This window comes from Vitis riparia, chromosome 19 (genome assembly GCF_004353265.1).
Source record: "Vitis riparia cultivar Riparia Gloire de Montpellier isolate 1030 chromosome 19, EGFV_Vit.rip_1.0, whole genome shotgun sequence".
NCBI lineage: Eukaryota > Viridiplantae > Streptophyta > Magnoliopsida > Vitales > Vitaceae > Vitis > Vitis riparia.
Window position 1 is genome coordinate 3,784,779 of NC_048449.1, and position 14,662 is coordinate 3,799,440.

At 33.8% G+C, this 14,662-nt stretch overlaps 1 protein-coding gene across 2 annotated transcripts; it reads left to right on the forward strand.

Moving 5' to 3' along the window:
* The first annotated feature begins 5,448 nt into the window (after window positions 1–5,448).
* On the forward strand, window positions 5,449–12,278 carry LOC117909211 (ultraviolet-B receptor UVR8). 2 transcript variants are annotated; one of them, XM_034823154.1, is made up of 7 exons: window positions 5,449–5,807; window positions 6,004–6,705; window positions 7,391–7,594; window positions 8,554–8,664; window positions 10,198–10,566; window positions 10,664–10,771; window positions 11,644–12,278. In XM_034823154.1, the coding sequence occupies exons 2-7, from the start codon at window positions 6,367–6,369 to the stop codon at window positions 11,983–11,985; spliced, it is 1,473 nt and encodes a 490-aa protein (XP_034679045.1). In that variant the 5' UTR covers window positions 5,449–5,807; window positions 6,004–6,366; the 3' UTR covers window positions 11,986–12,278. The 2 variants fall into 2 exon arrangements, with proteins under 2 accessions (XP_034679045.1, XP_034679044.1); XM_034823153.1 differs by having other exon boundaries at window positions 5,454–5,807; window positions 7,385–7,594.
* The last annotated feature ends 2,384 nt before the right edge of the window (window positions 12,279–14,662 follow it).

The following is a 14,662-nucleotide window of genomic DNA, read 5'->3' on the forward strand; positions in this document are numbered from 1 at the left end:
TATATATATATATATATATATATATATATATATATATATATATAATTAAAATGAGTTAAAAAATTTATGTATTTTAAAATTATTTAATTTAAAATAGAAATTAAATAAATAAATGAAAAATATTTAAAGAAGTGTGTAAAAATAATTTAAATAAGTCCTTATTAATAAGATCTAATTTAGGTGTTAATAAGTCTTTATTTGCTTTCATTAAAACCTTTTAAACTCATTTATATATAACTTCTTATTTATTGACCAATTTTTTTTTTTCATTATCAAAATATAGGTTCAATTAAAATACTTTTCAAAAAATCATAAAGTTATTTAAGTAAATTTGATGTTATATTTATAATTTTTGAAGAATGAAGGTTATTAAGTAGTATTTGTTTTTTGATTGAATAGAAAAAATTAAAATATTTTACTTTTTCTATTTAATGAAAAATAACATGTTAACATCGATCAACATAACGAAATTGATGTAAATTCATTTTAATTATGTTGGCTGATATCAAATAAATTATTTTTAGCTTAATAGAAAAAACTAAATATTTTTATTTTTTTAGTCAACCAAAAAACAAAGACAGGCAATTTATTTTATTCAATTGGCACAAATATTTTATTCAGAATAATTATTTAATTAAAGGAGATAAAATGATCTAAATTTTATAAATCTAACATCTATGTATTTCAACTTGAAAAATAACACATAAAATGTCATTCAATATTTTAATCATGTTTTATGTAAAATTGATAAAAATAAATAAATAAAATAAAAAATTTACTAGGTAAAGGTATTTTTTTGTTGATTTTAAAGAGTAAAATTTACAAATTCAAGATTATTTTAATGGTTTTAATTAAATAACCCTATTTGAAACTTATTTTATGGATATTTGTTTTTTTTTTAAAAATAAAGTAATCCCTTAACCTACAAAATAACTTTCAATTTTTTTTTTTTAAAAAAATGAAATGTATAATTTTTCCCAATGGAATATGGCTTTCCATGAATCTTCCGATAGGTCTCTTGTGCATGTTGAGGTTTGGTACAAAAATCACACCACCAGTGCTATTTTCATTCAATCATTTGATCTCCTTCCTTCTTGTTTCCCAGTTGTATAATAATTATTGAATTTGGGAATAGCAAGAGCATGTACATAGGCAAATGCTTCTTTCATTTAGGTTATGTTTGATTCCCAGAAAATACTAAGGAAAGAAAAAAAATATAAAGGAAAATTATTTTTTCATTTTTAGTTATCCTATGAAAAATATAAAATATATATATATATATAATTAAAACTAATTAAAATTTTATATATTTTTAAATTATTTAATCTTTATATTGATGAGTTAAAATAAATAAAATGAGTTTAAAGTAACAAAAATAATAATTTATCGATTTTTAATCTATTTTTTTTATTTTCCTTCACTTTTTCTTTATATTTTCTTTCCTTACCATTTTTCCTCAAATTTTATGAAACCAAACATAGCCTTAGGGAAAAGGTTCTTTTCCCAGAACTTGAACCCTTGATCTAGTTCAGGATTTAAACCAGCCAGGAAGGCAAAATTCTTGTCTTCTTCAATCAACTTCTGCAGTTGAACAGCAACAGATTCCATTATGAATTGTTGATAGTGGTCCAGTTCTAGTCATAAGCCTTCTAGCATATCATAATACTCTGTCACAGATAACAACCATTGCTTCATAGAATGAATTTAATTCTTTAAGTCATGAACTTGAGCCTTTATCTCCACCTTTGAATATTTAATGTCATAACTTCCCAAATCTCCTTAGCTGTTGAAAGGAAGAGAAGTGATTTGCTGATTTCTGGTTGCATAGAATGAGCCAACCAAGGCATGATCATGGAATTTTCAGCTTCCCATGTCTCAAACTTAGGATCATCCTCCTTAGGAACGGGAACTTTCTCCAACAAATCGCCCATCTTCGTTTTGCTTCTGATGAATAACTTGGCAGATTGTGACCACCCAAGACAAGTGTGGCCATTGAGTTTGCAGGTTGTGATTTGGGAATCAGGATTTTCAGTAGGAAAAGTAAGGGTATATAGTGACTGACTGTGGTTTGGGAAGAAGATAAATTGATCATGACTTTGGATAAGGTGATAAAGGACAGCAAGGGCTACAGAAAAGGATGTTTAAATATTAATGCCATAGGTTGTAGGAAAAAATTTCTGGGTAACAAAAACCAGAAATGTGATGTCCCACATCGGATAGAGGAGCAAGTTCCTGGCGCTATATATGTAGAGACTCCTCTTAACCAAGTAGACGCGTTTTAAAGCCGTGAGAGCCCCCTTGGGCCCAAAGCGAACAATATCTACATAGTTGGGTGCGGGTCATTACAAATACTATCAGAACCGATCCCCGACCCCGGTGTGGGGGTTTGTGCTCCGTAAGGGGTGTTTGTCTGTTTGGCCCCGAGGGTATTTGTGATGTCCCACATCGGATAGGGGAGCAAGTTCCTGGCGCAGCTCTGTTAATCCAACCAGTTCTATTTTATTTGCTCACATGACTAAGGATTTTTAACTCCTCATGTCCCAAAGAATGCGAAACCCTGAAATTTGAATTCCTTATCCTAATTCTTCTCAGCAATCAAACAGAATATAATTCACAGAAAACAAACAAGAACAAATCCAAGACATTTCTATTCCTTTCCTGCATTTTCCTAGAAACTAAGAAGTGCACATTGAAAAGAACAGAACAAACAAGAATACTGGTTCAATTAATTTTCCTTGTTTTGCAACATTTTCAGAGAAACGAAAACAGACTACAATTAAAATTTAGAAGACAGCAAACACTAGAGATTCAAGAAAGTCCTTTTCTTTTCCTACATGTCCATAATAACCAAAGAAAACATGATTAAAAATACAACATATAACAACAAAGAAAATCTTCCTACATTTTCTCTGCAAGGAAATGAAGTCAGAAATACAACACAACCAATATTTCAGTTCCTTTATTTTTCCCCATTTTCCTGCTGATAATATACAGCATAACTAAAATATACCGCATTATAAATGACACTAGGATTCAGAATTAAATTCTTTCCCATTTCCTACATTTTCTCAGCGACCAAGCAGCTGATGGCTAAACATGTAAAACAAGTGACTTCCAAATTGAACAGATTTGCTCTTTCTTTTCTCACACGTCCTCAGAAACCAATCAATAATAGCATAGATAGACATATTCCATACATATAACACTACAACATTCAAAACGACCAAAAATAGATAATCTCATAAAGCAATAGTCCATAGTATGGGCATCATCCATCATCATCACCATGGATGAGTGGATGGGGGGGGCAGGGCCGATCGTTTCCATTGCCAATGCCGATGCGAGTGCAAGGAGAAGAAGAAGATGATGGAACAGGCCCCCGTGCCATTACTACCGCCTCTTTAGAGCGGCCATAAACCCCAGAACCTCCCACAAGAGCCGCTTCCTTCGTGCAGCTATGAATCCTAGAACCTCCCACCAGAGCCGGGGTGATCATAATCAACCAGAGAGAGAGTGAAATAGCCATCATTTTCTTCAACGCATTCATGGTGAAAACCAGTGCTCAACAACCTTCTGGAAGAGTGCCCACGTAATATCAATCATGACGAGGCCTTTGTTGAGTCACCTATCCAAATTGGAGTTCTTCGAGTTCTAACCATTGTCTTTTCTCATTTGACATGATTACCCTTTTCTTATGTCTTGGAGTTCTAACCATTACTACCGCCTTTAGAGCTGCCATAAACCCCAGAACCTCCCACAAGAGCTTTGGGCACAAAGAAGTGGTGTCTAAGTGGGAAATGGGTTGGAACCTCCCACAAGACCCGCAGGGAGAGAGGAATTGCCTTTTTTTTTTCTTTCGTTCTTTTCCTTTTTGGGAGAAGAAGAAAAAAGCAGGAATTTTCAGGGTGAGCTGCAGGAGAGTGAGCTTTCGGGGGACAGTAGAGAGTAGAGGTTAGCAGAGATTTCGATAGAGGAAATTCTTCATTTTAGAGAGTGAGGGCGGTGGAACCTTGTGCAAGAAAAGTTTTATAGAAAAACAGAAAGTGGAGAGAGAGAGTGAGAAGAAGAAGAAGAAGAAATTGAAACCCTAATTTTCAGGTTTTACTAACAGTCACGAGGCTCACAGAAGTCCGAAGAGGCCCCCGAAATTATCAGGGTTTGTTTGGCTTCCTTTTTTTCAGGAAAGAACACCCTAAATTTTGAAGCTTTGTTTGAAATCTGACTTGGGTTTTGTATCCTCGTTCTTCACCTCAAAACTCATTTGTAATTCCAACTTCTTTTCCGTTTCTTAGCAGCCAAACTGGGTTCCTTTAATTTAATTTTTTTTTTTTTGTTCCCCTATGTTCTGTCTGGTTGCTGAGAAAATGGAGAAAACTTTAGAAAGGAAATGGGGTTTTGCTTTTGATTGTTCGAAATTTCGGATCTTGGCGAATATCGGTCATTTTGCACCCGAAAAAGCTAGAATCCTCCCCTCAACTGAGTTTATTATGGCTATGTGTGTGTGAGATTTGATGATCTGTTTGCATTTGATGTTTAGTTGTCGATGAAGTTCGATCAATATGATTCCATTGCTGTTGGAAAGTATTAAATTCATACTTCTAGGAAACAAATTTGGAAGCTGCAAATTTTGTGGGGGAAATGGATGAAGAGCAGGACTATATTATTTTTGTTATTATTATTATTATTTTATTTATTTATTTTTAAATTTTCGTCTTTAAATAACTCTTCAAAATTTTGATTTTTAAATTTAATTTTTAATTTTTTAAATTTTAATTTTCATATTTATTTATTTAATCATTATTATTTTTGTTATTATTATTATTTTATTTATTTATTTTTAAAATTTTATTTTTAAATTTTGTGAGGTCTTACTTTTTATATTTCACACTCAATATTCAAGACTTTATCCTTCAAACTTGTTAAACACGAGAGTTAAAGTCTCAAACATAAAAAAATAAAATAAAATAAATTGAAAGATAAAGTGTATTTAATTTATAAATTTAATATGAATTTAAATTATTGATTAGATCATATATTAATAATACATGCAAAAACTTAAATGGGACTCAATGCTAAATATGTCTCAAATTCTCTCCATTAATGATTATTTTCATAATTTGTTGGAATGCAATAACAAACATTGTGTTTCTTTTTTAAAACCAAATTATTATAATTTTTTTGCCTTTTAAATTTAGGCTCCTTTATGTTTATTAGGTTTTTAAGTGTGCTTCCAAGTATTTAATTTTTTTTAAAATTTAAAAATCTTTTAAAATAATTGACGAAATCCAGGAATAATTGCAAGGCGCGAGTACCGGACTTCATGTACCCGCGCGAGTCCAAGCACCAGTGCACTGTGACGAAGCCGGATTCTCAAGTTTCGCCGACGTGGCACCATGGAAGTCTCCACGTGTCCAAAGAGAGATGACAATAGTAAAAATAAAAAAATCACCAGCGTTGAAACCTGAGAGAAAAAAAAAAACTCGCGAAAATCTCGGGAGATAGCATTTTTCCGCCAAAATTATCACAATCTTCTCTACGGTACGGCCGCTACAAAGTCTAGAGAGAGAAAGTATGGTGTTTCGGAGGAAATGTCGCCATAAAGATAGCTCAAAACCCTAGCTTTCTCTTTTATTCTCTCTATCTCTGTCCCCAAGTGGAAGCTTTGTCACGAAGCTATTTCCTTTTTCAATTTTTTTAATCAATTGTTTCTCTTCGTTTTTTTCCTCCATGTTTTTTCTAATTTTCGGAGTAAAAGTCTGAGATCGCCATCGAAAAGCTTCACAAGTTTCTGCTTTTTTGTTTTTTTGGTAAGATTCCACTGGCAATTGCTTTTCCATATCAGATTGATTGAATCAGTTCCGAATTTTGATCTGAAATCCTACATTTTGCTTATTTTCGTTCTCGATCGATTTCTAGGTTTTGTGGTATGAATGTATGAATTTAATTATCCAGTTTTGGTGATTAATCTGTTTTTTGGTTGCTCAATTTGGTTTCGGTTTGCAGGTGAGATCAGTGTTTGTTGAATTTGACGACTTTTCCAGCGCGATTCGTCCCTTCTGATGTTTTATTTCGATTCGCTGCATCAATTGCCTGTGAATTTTTCATTCATAGCCCCTTTTGTGTACTCAATTTCCTATATTTTTATTCCCTCTGATGCTTTCTTTATATGTTTCTTCAACTGTATGCGTTTTCGCCTGAAAATTTGATTGTGCCAGTGAAATCTGTGGCTCATCCGTGTCTCTAAATTGTCGGGTACCTTAATCGAGGCTTTTTACAGTGAAAACCTCAAAAGGGGAATTTTGGGGAATAAGGGTTTTGTGTATTTTTTTTCTCCCTGTGGAGGTGGAAGAGTAAAGAATTTGTGAAATGGCAAACCGTTATTGGTCTGTTTCTTTTGAGGAATTGCCCTCACATTTGATTCTAGAGATCTTGAGCTCAGGGCGGTTGAGTGCAGTGGATCTTGTTTGTTTAGAGCTGACATCACGGACTTTTGGTGCAAGTCATGGGTTGTACCCACACAAGTTTAGGTCTCTGGTGGATTTTGCGGCGTTTCAGCTATGTGGTTCTCATCCCATTTATGCAGCATTGAGTTTGAATGCGCAGAAAGATCTCTTTGATCGGTGTGGGGAAAATTGGAAGCGGGTTTTAAGATTCTTGCAATCTGTGGAGCAGTCATCATATATAAGCGAGACATCAGCAGGCAATGTACTATTTCTTTTAGTATTTGCAATTGCTTTTCTTCTTGCATATAATGTTAGTGGGGCAGGGTTAAGGCAAAACCAATACAAACTTTTGTATCCACAAAACAATCTGGACTTTATTCATATGGTAGTGTTAACATGCATGACATGTTGATTACATCATTGAATTTTAGCAGTCCTTGTTAGCTAGATTACATAAACCTTTTTCAATGAAGTTTTAAGTAAATTCAACCCCAAGCAGCCACAAAGAGCAAAATCTGACCTGCATTTCTATGGTGTTGGATTCTTGTTTCTATTGTATTTTTAGGTTATAAAATGTCTTATCATTACATTTGACTACATCTAGTGTTCTTTTCAGTTTTAATGTAGATGCTGACAAAATGGTCAATTTGTTCATATTTGATTTCTCCTATTATGATACAAAAGGGTAATGAATAATTAAAATTGTCTTTAGTTTGAGTAGTTATTTGATTGCAACCTGGAACATGACCACAAGGGAAAATGAAAAGGAAAAAAATCATTTGATTCTTTTCTTTTACATATTTAATTGCTTGGCAGACTAACCTGACCTGTGGATTGATGCTGATGATTTGTTATTTTTAGTAGTCCTGTTTTTCTTTCAAAACTTTTGCTGTTGGCCAGATAAAGAGCTGCAGTTATTTATTAGAAAATTTTTTCTGCAGATGCAGATTACAACTGGACGATATCACACATTGCTGATCAAGGATTCATCAGTGTACTCTTGTGGTTCAAGTTTGTGTGGTGTTCTTGGTCATGGTCCTGAAACAACACAATGTGTGGCATTTAGCAGGATTAATTTCCCACCTTTGGCACATGTGGCCCAAGTCTCAGCCTCCCACAATCATGCAGCCTTTGTCATGCAGTCTGGAGAGGTTTGTAACCCTTCTTAATTCAAATCGTTTATTTTGGAAACGGTTATTAGCCACTTACTTAGCATGCTCTAAGGTGACTTAGTTATGAGGGGACTACATTATGCTTTGCATTTTATTTTGATGTTGTGGGTGCAAATATTTGAGATACAATAAAGATATTTTTAATCTAAGAGTTTATCTGCTTTTCATACCATATTTATTTCTGCAACCTGTGTCAAACAGTGATGTAGGACAACCCTAGGATCGTTGCGTACAATCAAATAGGTGGACTAGGGTTTAAGGAGAAGAACAAGGGATAAAGTTTATGACAACAAAATAAAATAAAATAGAGAGAAAGAAATAAGAAAAAGAAAAGATAGAAACTTTAGAGTCTCACTTAAGTCTTCTAGAAGTCTCACCTAGAAGAAAAATAATGGAGTCTCACCATGAAATTTGCAAAATATGCAAAATAACATAATGTTATTAATCATTAATTAAATACTATTACAATTAATATTAATTCTAATTTAATTCCAACTAATATTAATCCTACTTAAAGTTTATGTATGTCTTTCCTTTTTCTTACTTGAATATAATTTCAAAGGCTGTCCCCCATCAAACTGTCAATTTGCTGTGTGCATAAGTTGACTTTATTGACATAAATCTAAAAGTATGTTATGGTTGTGCAGGCCATGCCTCACCCACTTGTTGTTAATGTCTCAAGTCTTTGACTATGGTCCATAGCTTCTTGTTGTTAATGTCAAGAGATGCTTTAATGTTGTAGTTTTTTTAGTCTATAATATCCTAGATCATCTTATTGTAATGAGATTCTCATGCATATTCCCTTTGTTGCATATACCAGGGATGCACATGAATGATGAATCATGATATACAACTTCTAAAAGAAAAAAAATTCATAATACATAATATTGATTTTCATGAAGTGGAATCAATAGTGTGGTGTTGCCAATTTTGTGCAGGTTTTCACCTGTGGAGATAATTCATCCTTTTGCTGTGGGCATGGAGATACGGTTCGTCCCATATTCCGGCCCAGACTTGTTGAAGCACTGAAGGGAGTTCCTTGCAAGCAGGTGGCCTTTTGTTGTTATTGGTTTTTTCTTTTTGCCTTTCTTTCTTTTTATTTAATTTTTTCTTTGTAGGAAATAGAACTTCATTAATAGATAATAAAGGCACAAGGAAGGGTGAGGTGCCCTTAAAACTGAACTAAAAACCCTCAAAACTACAGCCAGAAAATCTAAAACAACCTTGACAGTAACTCCCTGAGGTGAAGCATCTCCCACAACTATTGGAGGAATGAAAAACTGGTGTATGGGTTCATAAATTACGGAAATTTTATAGTTTATTTTGTGTTGGATATCCATGAGTTAGCTCGTGTGAGTTGAATTGAAGCCAGTGATCCTTGGTTGCAATAAGAAAGAGAAAATTTGTGTATGGGTTCAGAAATGAATAGAAATTTAATATTTATTTTGTGTTTGATATATATGAATTAGTTCATGTGGGTTGAATTAAGTACCATGATCCTTGGTAACAATAAGAAAGGAAATTTATATATTCACTGTGTTCATGGGTTGTGCACCCTTTATCTTAGGTGTTTTTAGTAACACATATGTTTCTATTTTACTTATTGATAAATAAGTAAATCTTGCACTCTCCTTGTTCAATTGTTGACATTGCTTCTCTGGATACTTTTTACTGTTGGCTTGTTTATCTTTAATTGTCCTTTACACTTATTTTGGTTTATGCTGATCATATATCTTAGGGTTGAAGTGCCAAACATTTGTGTGTCCTTAGTCCAAAATTGAGATATCAACTTTCCCATGCTGTGTCTTCAAGCACGGGAATTGTCCACATGTTAATGATAGTCATGTCAGATGCTGTGGATATCCAGGATCTTTTATCAATGACATTCTAGGAGCGAACAGATAGTTGACCTACATAAATTGCTTGTGACAAGGATGGTCGAATGATGATTCTGGGTACTGTTATGGTTTCAATCCATAAGTTGGGAGAGATATTCCAGATTTCCTCATTTTGGAAATGAGTGCTAAGATTCATAATTAGTGCAGTTTGTGGTTAAATGTGGATCATGGATTTACCTTCAATGTCATAGTAAGTGATGAGAACTTATTATTCATGTAGTTTGTTAGCATATCTTGGACATAGATGCAAAAGACCTATATTCTACAATGCCCTTTTGCAGCTTGCTATTCACTTTAAAGGCTTATGTTAAGGAACCTTATTAAAATTTATTACCAAATTTGTTGCTGTAAGTTAATGGCCTACGAGACCTTGGATTTTGTGAAGGATTGAAGAATAAGCATTTAAAATGCTGTGTTCTTGTTAATGTTTTCAACAATACGTCCCCTGTGTGCATCCTGAAGGCTTAAACTGTAACTTTAAGAAGGGCAAGAACTTTCCTTGATGTATTTAGGATTTGATAAGTCTTTCCTTTCTAAAGCAATTATATGCTTTTAAATTAAGTTTCTGCTGTGGAATTATTTGGCTAATCTTAGATGTTTGTTGAATATGTTATATTTTATAAATTGCATTTATTTTCTCCAACAATATCATTTCATTAATTTAAATTTTTTCTTCTTGTTCAGGTTGCTGCTGGGCTTAGTTTTACCGTGTTTCTCACAATGAAAGGCCATGTCTATACATGTGGAACGAACACACATGGCCAGCTTGGTCATGGTGATACTGTTGACAGACGGACCCCCAAAATTGTTGAACTACTTGAAGGTGTTGGTCCTGTGGTTCAGATTGCTGCAGGTCCAAGTTATGCCATGGCCGTAACTGATGATGGGACTGTCCACTCTTTCGGGTCTGGGTCCAATTTCTGTCTTGGCCATGGTGAGCAGCATAATGAGCTCCGACCACGTGCAATCCAATCATTTAGAAGAAAGACTATTCATGTAGTTCGCATCTCTGCTGGTGATGAGCATGTGGTGGCACTTGATTCCAGTGGATTTGTTAGTCCTAACTTAAAAGAACTTATCCATTTTTATGAATATGCATGACTTTGGCATTCTCAACTCACAACTCAATATTTTCATATGATTCTTGCAGGTATATACCTGGGGCAAAGGTTATTGTGGTGCATTGGGCCATGGTGATGAGATTGATAAGACTACTCCTGAAATCTTAAGCAGCCTTAAGAGCCACCTTGCTGTGCAGGTTTGTTTCATTTCACACACAGTTCCATTACAATCCCAATTTTAATTATTTCTGATGAAGATCCTCATATCTATAGATTGAGTAGATAGGCAGATTGTCTTGTCTTAGGTTAAAAATGCATGTCCCAGCCATTTTCTTTTAGTGCCTTTATTCCATAATATTTTTGTCATAGAAAAGTTACTCAAAATTCCTACGATCAAATATTGACTTGTCATACACGCAGTTTTTATTTATTTTTTTCCATGAGAAATTCAAATTTCAAATATTGACTTACTCATGGGCACACATATGGATAGATATAGTTTGGTTCTGTGTCATTATCATGTTCAGAATTCTTTCTGTAGTTATAGTGATAATAGCCTGCTAGAAGCTGAGAATCCTGAGATATTTTGTTTATTTTTTCACCAGTCTTGTTTACAGGACCAAATTGTGCAATGTTCCTTTGTTGATTGACCACCCAACTTTTTGACAAACGTGCATTTATGGTTGAGAAATCATTATTCCGTAGAATCATCAAACAAAATAAGAAGTGTGAAAAACAAATGTAAAAACTTGATTTCAGACTGCATTTAGTAAACAGAAAAGCAGATCAAAGAAAATATTCTTTAATTGACCACAACTATTTTGTTTAGAGCAGAAGAAAGTGGATACTTTGAAAAATATTTTTATTTTCTGTTCCAACGCTTAGAAAAACAGCCTTATTTTTTGCATGAGGTTGTTTTTGGAAGAGCAGGACTGATGTCTTTTCATATGGGATATCCATAAATTTGCCTTAAAATACCTTGTCCAGCTTTTCCTTGTGCTTCTCTTTATTTGTTTCTTTTCATGTTAGATTGTCTAGCTTCACTTACAATGCTTATGATTTCTTGTAGGTTTGTGCACGGAAGAGGAAAACCTTTGTCTTGGTGGATTCCGGTTCTGTATATGGCTTTGGATGGATGGGTTTTGGTAGTCTTGGGTTTCCAGACAGGGGAGCTTCTGATAAAGTCATGAGGCCTTGGATCCTTGATAGCTTAAGAGGCCACTACATTTCTCAAATAAGCACAGGTCTGTACCACACCGTTGCAGTCACTAATAAGGGTCAAATCTTTGGGTTTGGTGACAATGAAAGAGCACAACTCGGGCATGACACCTTGAGAGGATGCCCTGTACCTACTGAAATTTTTGTTCAAGAAGCAACTGATGATGCAGGCCTTGTCTCGGAAAGTAGGTGATTCTCTTGAATCTGCCATATACTTTGGAGAGGTCTTTTATGATTTTTATTGTAAGTGAACATCAGTGGGTATATATATATATATTTTTTCGGCAAATGCTACCAGGCTGTGGATGCAGGTAGATCTTTGTTGTATTAGAAAACCAAACTGTGTTCTCGAGGTATTTAGTAGAAAGCTTAATTGCTTAAAAAGTTTCGAGTATTGTTGTATTGTCATCTTCTCTGATGCAGACCAATATTTGTGTTTTGAAAGTTGTTTATTTCTATAACATCTAGGGCCTGTTTGGAAATCCAGCTGAACTAGTTCTTCTACATTGGGGTGCATGATTCTAATTTTATATTGCAGGTTGCATAGAAGAGGACCACTCATTTGAACAACTTCAGGTACCTCGTTTTTACTGAATGTTCAAATTATATATATAATTTTGTATTAAAAAAAGTAAAAAAAAAAAAAAAAAAAAAGCATTAAAATTGTAAAATTAAAAAAACTAATAGGGAAGTCGGATTCTTGGTGGGGGTGAGGAATTTTTGGGATTTTTGGTTTTCATCCCGTCTAGTCTACAATGGGGATTCGAGCGGGAATGGTGTTTACATCCCTAAACGAATTGATAAACCGTTTCTAGCGATCCTTAGAAACGTGAGAAACCCCAAGTAGTCCATAAATTTCAGTGGAAAGGAGAGAAGAACCCTGTTCTCAGAAAGCAGACAAGCTTTTTTCAAAGACTGAAGCACTGCTTTGTCGTCTTCTCTGTCTGAGTTCAGTATGGCACAGCACACTGAGTAGTGGTCCCACTGCACCATGATAGGACTTGGAGCTTAGAGTTTTCACTCTTCATCAAGAAAAGAAAACGATGGTTTTCTGAATTTTTTGTTGCAGTGTTTCTCTGAGTAGCAAACTAGCGGTATGAGAGAAAAACAAGAAAAAGAAAAGGAAAGTGTTTCTATAAGTAGCATTTCATATCATGTGTTGTTTGTCCGTTTAAAATGCAGTTTTCTCAGAGAAGTCATTTTTATATTCTTCAAAATTGGGTTGTAGAGTTTTCCAAATTGCCAGCTCACTTATAATTATTTCTTTGGGTTTCTCTGGCATCATGCTGCGTACTCCATGTGGGTGGGTGAGCAACCCAAGTTTTCCTTCAAAAAGCAGAGGTAAATACTCATCATCCTGCTTGTTGGGAGGGGGGGGTCTCTGGTCGACTGCCCTCACCCTCCCACAATTACCAACTTTGAAAAGACACTGGTCAGTTAAAATCATAAATCTACATTTTGACTCTTTTCTGTTATGTTTGTGAGGAGAAGTACTGATAGTTTTCAATCCTAATCTCTTTACTATGTTCAGTTACACGTCCTTCTCCAAATTTTCCAGATTTGCTGAGCTGTTTTCCCACTTTTGCCTAGCCTTTTCTTCCCTATATTAGGTATCTCTTTGGCTTTTGTGGATTTAGGTAATGTGGAGAACAGAAAGAAATGACTCCATTTCCATTTAGCATCCTAAAGAAATGAGGGAGCCTAATTGTGATTAGTTTGGAGAGACTCTTGACAATGATTTATATGGGCCTTCATGGTTTTATATTTTGTAAAGTAATCAGAATAATGAAAATGTGATAGGTTAGTAATCACGTTCTATCTACTTTTGCCAGGCCTTTTGCTCCCACTAGAAAGAAAGGGAAGTCTGAAGGGGACCCACCCTTCTCCCCTTTTGTGCGTGCCTAAGCCTAAATGATGTTTTTTCTCTTTTAGGAACTTTTGCATCCGACATTGGCATAGATTACTTTCATGGAGAATGAGCGGAGAAAACCATTTTCTACATTGGCATTTTCAAATTTAAAAAATATGTTTGACTTAAAACAGTTTTGAAATTGAAAACTTTTATATTGTCCGTAAATATATAGTATTTCTATGAAAAATAACTCGAAAATTTTCGATTTTCTTATACTTAAAAGTTGTCAATCAGAATTTTATTTCTCAAAATAATTGAGAAGTACTTTAAACAACAATGCCAAAGTTTATATAATTCAGCTGTTTTCAAGGCCATACTTGATGACGCCAAAAACAATATCTGATATTCCAAAAGCAAAGTTACTAGGTTTGGCAATTCCGCACCAAGCAGCAGAGATGTTCCGCTTAGAGCATGAATCCTCAAATGAGAAAAGAGCAAAAGAGAATCAATAGGGTCCTACTAGAGATTTTTTTGGCCTTAATGGCCAAAAAGTCTTCTAGGGATGTGTGTGGGAGTCTTGGTTTGTCCAATCCTTTTTCAGTTGAATCCTCTACGGAGAGCAATTTCGAAAATAGTTTTAAAGATCCGTTTTTAAGAATGGCATTTTACAATTATTGTTTGATGTTTTATATAAAAAATATTACCCTAAAATATTTTTATTCTGTATTTTATAGTATTAAAAATAAATTTTATATATAGTATTTTACTTTTAATTATTTTATATATTTATATAATTATTTTTTAAAAATAACCAAAAGATAATATTTAAAAATATTGTATTTTTTATTGTCAAAATTGTCAAACTTGTATTCCTATTTTTTAATTTTTTATGTTTTGAAGAATAAAATATTATTTTCAAAAACGCTATCAAAGGGTTCCTAAGTTTTTCTTTGGAAATGGTTTTGAAAGGTGTTGTCAAAAAATTGTTTTTGAAAACAATTTATAAAAATAATTCTTT

Excerpts from the sequence above, each read along its gene's own strand:
- LOC117909211 (XM_034823153.1), top strand. The coding sequence starts at position 6,367 with ATGGCAAACCGTTATTGGTCTGTTTCTTTTGAGGAATTGCCCTCACAT. Across the intron at positions 7,595-8,553 it reads TTGTCATGCAGTCTGGAGAG|GTTTTCACCTGTGGAGATAA; the intron begins GTTTGTAACCCT and ends AATTTTGTGCAG. Across the intron at positions 8,665-10,197 it reads AGGGAGTTCCTTGCAAGCAG|GTTGCTGCTGGGCTTAGTTT; the intron begins GTGGCCTTTTGT and ends CTTCTTGTTCAG.